This window comes from Chionomys nivalis, chromosome 1 (genome assembly GCF_950005125.1).
Source record: "Chionomys nivalis chromosome 1, mChiNiv1.1, whole genome shotgun sequence".
Taxonomy (NCBI): domain Eukaryota; kingdom Metazoa; phylum Chordata; class Mammalia; order Rodentia; family Cricetidae; genus Chionomys; species Chionomys nivalis.
The window spans coordinates 110,210,246-110,215,673 of NC_080086.1; the positions used below are offsets into that span (position 1 = coordinate 110,210,246).

The 5,428-nt window shown below is 41.8% G+C and overlaps 1 protein-coding gene across 1 annotated transcript; it reads left to right on the plus strand.

The window, feature by feature from the left end:
- Positions 1-3,914: 3,914 nt before the first annotated feature.
- On the plus strand, positions 3,915-4,871 carry LOC130883920 (olfactory receptor 10H1). The gene has a single exon (XM_057784753.1). It carries the CDS (start codon positions 3,915-3,917, stop codon positions 4,869-4,871), a length of 957 nt encoding a protein of 318 aa, XP_057640736.1.
- Positions 4,872-5,428: the final 557 nt, after the last annotated feature.

Here is a 5,428-nt window from a genome sequence, read left to right on the forward strand (position 1 = left end):
GTTGGTCTGTGCAGCCAGAGTCCAGCAGCAGGCTGGGGGCAGGCATATGGAAGACAGAATACACTGAGGACTGAGAGGCCAATTCCAAGGCATGTAAGGAATAAGGAATTCATGAGGAAAGTGGAAGCAATAGATGCAAAGAAAGGCAAGGGAGCTGAGAGATGTCAGTGAAGAGGAAACAGGAGGGGCAAAATGGGATCTTAAAGAGAAGCTGGATAAGCCATTGGTTCTCAAACACGGCCTGTTCTTCAGGAAATATTTGACAATTTGTGAAAATCAATGTGTCAGAATTCAGGACACAGGTCTCTCCATAAAGACATGCTCTACACATAACAACTCCTCATCATTTCTATGAGTTCAACCTTGTTATTATATTACACATCATCAGAATCATGTAGAATTTGCCTGTTTGTGCCTTGTGTGAGTGGTGGCCAGAAGCTTGTTCTTTGAGGAGAGTGAATACAGAATTACTGATCACAGGCAGCAAATTTATTAGGATGGGGAACTGTAGTCAGTAAACATCTATCACATGTGGCAGCATTAAAATTGTGTCTGGCACAACACAGAAACTGCTGAGCATTGAGGTGAATTTATTTGGCTAACAGTTTGACTTAATCATGACACATCTATTAATATATAGGTATTCGCCAAAATAGTCATGGTTTTGCATAAATGTATATATCCATGATTAGCCAATCAAATATAATATCAATTTAAAAATAAATGATACTTTCTTATATGTCCCTAATGCTGAATTTGAGAAACACTAAAGAAATGTATGGGTAGGATTTATCCATACCAGGCTTAGTCTTCAGGTATCTGGATGTCAAAGTGGCACCAACCATGGGTACCTGTGAGACTTAGTGTGTCCTGTTCTTCCCCTATACCTGCCTCTCCGCCTTTCCCTGCGTGTGTGTGTTTGTGTGTATGCTCCTGAATATCATGTTTATATTACGTTTCATTCTTAGTGTTGTACAGTCCTAGGTTTGGACAATTGTACAAAGACATTTGTTCCTCCTGAAAGTCTGTAGCATTCTTAGTACCTTTAGAAATCCTCTTCACTTTGTCTTTTCCTCCTTCCTTTTTCCTTGCCATTCCTTGGAAGCCACAGGTCTTTTATTCTCCTCCCAATTTTGAATAACCACTCAAGTTCCTATCATGCCAATGGGTAGCATATGCAATCTCAGTCTCCTCTTCCCGGGGGTGATCAGCTCTAATTGCAGAGTTCTCCCTTTCTATGATTGCTTGGGTCATTGGTAATATAAAGATAGAAGTGGGCACGGTCAGTCACAGAGGAAAGACATCTCTGAGTGAGAGCTGCCTCTGTTTTTTTTTAACAGTCATGAATAAGTGATGAGTAAAATAACAGGAGGTCAAGAAGACAAGCTCTGTGAGCACTAGGTCCTAAGTTCAAATCCTGGCCCCTCTGCTCCACATTTGTCCTTCCCTGGGAGAGATGAGTTCTCTGTGGGAATCTCCCTTCTCCTATAGATAACTGGGAGCACAGCAGCTCCTTTCCACAGCCAGGGAAAGATTCAAGAACCACAGGAGGGTGCTGAGCCTAGTGACAGATGCACAAGGGTGCACAAGACAGACACAGAAGACAGATGTGCTTATGGGAATCCATTGTGTTTAATACATTATAGTTACATTAATTATTACAGTTACAACAGTCAATGATAGAAGAATTCACAATCCAGATCTACAAGCAGATGTGAGCCCAGCGTGATGCAGATCAAAGGATCCATGACCAAGTAGTAAGCTGGGTTTATTATAGTCGCTTAAATAGAGTGACTCGATCTGTTTTGGGAAGAAAATGTACACAAAAACTGTAAGGAGGACATGATATTGAATCTGTGTCTTAAAGGGAAACATATATTTGCCAAATTGACAAGTGGAACTTGGGCAACTAACTCATGCAGACTGCAGAGAAAGGGTACCAATAAGGCAACTGTATTCTTTTAGGTCAGCGATTTTTAACAAGGAGAAATGTTTCTATACGGAGTCATTCATGCTTTCTGAAATGTTTTCCTTGTCACATTTGGTCAGCAGCTCCTGCTGTCTACACAGTAGAGACCAGGGATGTTATTAATCACCACAAAAGGCACAAGAGGGCCCATCACAGAATGAATTATTAGGTTCCAATTTCAATAGTCTTGTGTTAAGAAACCCTGCTCTGTGCACAGAGGAACTGTATGAGTGCTGAGTCCATGTGTCCTGGTGGCATTCATTCAGTTTTATCCTACAGAATGTTATTTCTCAAAACCATTCACCTTCATGATCTCAGAGTGTTGGGGTTGTATGCGGCTCTTGGAACTACCATTTTTGAACTGATGGAAGGTGCTAATCTTGAAAAGCAGGAAATGATTAAATGACATCTAGAATAGAAGCTGGTAACCTGAAAGTTGGTGGTAACTGAGGAACACAGCCACCATGCACTAAAATCGATAGTTTTTCTTTGATTTTTCATGATAAACCTTTAAACAATCAGAGACCTTAGCTGATCGAAGAGGGCATTCACCAGTGCCTAGAGAGTCAGCTCGGAAGTTAACTGTTTGCTATACTTCCAGAGCACCCTTGTTTGGTTTCCAAACCCCACATGAGGGCCTCAGAAGCTCTAGGGGATCTAACATTCTCTTCTGGCCTTCTCAGGTACCTGGATGCATTTTACACACACATGTGCACACACACACACCTGTGCACAAACAAACGTGCACACACACAGTAAATAGCAACAACAGCAACAATAATAATAGAAAAATGTAGTCACTTGTACAAAAGTTGTCAAACACAGAAGGATATATATCTCAGGATTCCATTTACATCAAATATGTACAACAGGCAAAACCAAGGGACCAGGAAACAGAAAAATGATCTAATCTTTCAGACTTTGCATTGTCTATTACCAAATATATTATAGTTAAGTGATTCATATTGAAATGTGGAGACCTCATTAAATCATATAACTTTCTGGACAAAAACAGCATTTCCCCCTCTTGTGTATACTTAAATATGCTACATTGCACCTTCTGGGTTGGCACCTTTTAATAAAAATTTAAGAAACACTTATTACTTTTTTCTTGTTTTGGATTTTCAAGCCAGGCTTTCTTTTTGTAGCTTTGGATCCTGTCCTGGAACTCAATATGTAGACTATACTAGCCTCAAACTCACAGAAATCCCCCTGCCTCTGCCGCCCAATTGTTGAGATTAAAGGTGTGTGCCACCATGGACTTAAAACTTACTATTTCTTACAACAACTTTTGTGATATTGAGAGAAATACAGAGAAAAACAGTGTGAATAAATTTACTGAAGTTCACCATAGGCAGAGTAGGGATTGAAACAGGTTCTGCTACTGTACATTGTTACATATTGGAGCTGACTACCTCAGAGCTTGCAATCCAAGAGGAGTCAGTAGACTGATGTACATTAAGTTGAAATTGAACCTTGCCAGGGCTTATAGTCATGATTTGGTATACACTGGGGCACCTGAAACTGGGATATAACCAGGATTTCGCACAGGAAAGTGCAAGTGCAGGACAGCAATGGTTGGAAGCTCCAGTAAAGGAACAATTTCACTGGGGATGCAAAGCAAAGGAAGACCTGAGATATACATCTAAGAGGTCAGTACAAGTGTGGGATTGATCTTGGATCTACCCTTTTAGCAGCTTCATTTTGACAATTCCCCCAATATTTCTACATTACAATAATCTCAGCAAGCATGCGAAAGACACTCAAAATGGAAGAGAAAATAATATCACCTCTATTAATATGATGACTGAATTAATTTTTAGGCTATAATAGTAGGAGCAAGATTAATATATTTGCAATCTTCTCACAGAATCAACCTCTTTGGTGTGGAAACTGATAATTTTTCTCCATCTAGTAGATGACCTCTGCCTACCTCACCTCAGACATGGCCTCCATGCAGGAAGTCAATCACTCAGGAGTGTCAGAGTTCATCCTCATTGGCTTCTCTACCTTCCCTCACCTTCAGCTGATGTTCTTCCTGCTCTTCCTCTTCATGTACCTCTTCACGCTGCTGGGCAACCTGCTCATCATGGCCACCATCTGGAGTGAACACAGCCTCCACACGCCCATGTACCTCTTCCTGTGTGCACTCTCCATCTCTGAGATTTTCTACACCTTTGCCATCATCCCACGCATGCTGGCCGACCTGCTCTCCACGCTTCACTCCATCGCCTTCCTGGCCTGTGCCAGCCAGATGTTCTTCTCCTTCACATTCGGCTTCACCCACTCTTTCCTCCTCACTGTCATGGGCTATGACCGCTATGTGGCTATCTGTCACCCACTGCGCTACAATGTGCTCATGAGCCCTGGTGGCTGTGCCTGCTTGATTGTCTGGTCCTGGGTTGGTGGTTCATTAATGGGGACACTGGTGACAACAGCTATTTTCAGTCTTACTTTCTGTGGACCCAATGAGATCCACCATTTTGCTTGTCATGTTCCCCCTCTATTGAAGTTGGCATGTGGAGAGAATGTACTGGTAGTAGCCAGAGGTGTAGGGATGGTGTGCATCACAGCCCTCCTGGGATGCTTTCTCCTCATCCTCCTCTCCTATACCTTCATTGTGGCAGCCATCTTGAAGATACCATCAGCTGAGGGTCGGCAAAAGGCCTTCTCCACCTGTGCATCCCACCTCACGGTAGTGATTGTGCACTATGGCTTTGCCTCTGTCATCTACCTCAAGCCCAAGGGTCCCAAGTCTCTGGAAGGAGACACTCTGATGGGTATCACCTACACGGTCCTCACCCCCTTCCTCAGCCCCATCATCTTCAGTCTCAGGAACAAAGAGCTGAAGAATGCCATGAAGAAAGCTTTCCTAAGCAAACTCTACCCAGAGAAAATTTAATAACCTATAAGAAAATTCTTGTAGATTGGTACACCAAATTTTACTGTTTGTGAAAATTCTCTATCGTTATGTGTTTACTTATGATACTTTCATGTCAATGAAACATTTGTAGTCATATGTAAGTGTACATGAAAGGGTTAACATCTGGGATTTATTTGGGGATGGAAATAACTATGAGAATAAAGAGAAAGTTGTAACCTTTCTGACCAGCTACAGGACACATTATTAGCACTCAATTTGTTTTGAGTATTTCTCTGGTGGACTAATACAAGCCTCACAATACTGAACAAACAAGAATTGCCTTATGTATTTATTGTGAGATATTTACTGCCCTCTGTATCCCAAACTCCAGTCTTCTACAATCCCCAACAACACACATCCACAATGCAACAAGAAATGGAAGACTTAATGACATACTTTTTGTCTGGTTGTGCTAGAGAGACATAATCTTTAAGTTTACTAAAGACAAGATGACAGTGGTGGTGCACACCTTGACTCTTAGCCTTCTGCAGACAGAAGCAGGCGATGCTCTGAGTTCAAAGTTAGCCTCATCTACA

What these genes read in the sequence shown, in the direction of transcription:
- LOC130883920 (XM_057784753.1), top strand. Translation starts at nt 3,915, where the DNA reads ATGGCCTCCATGCAGGAAGTCAATCACTCAGGAGTGTCAGAGTTCATC.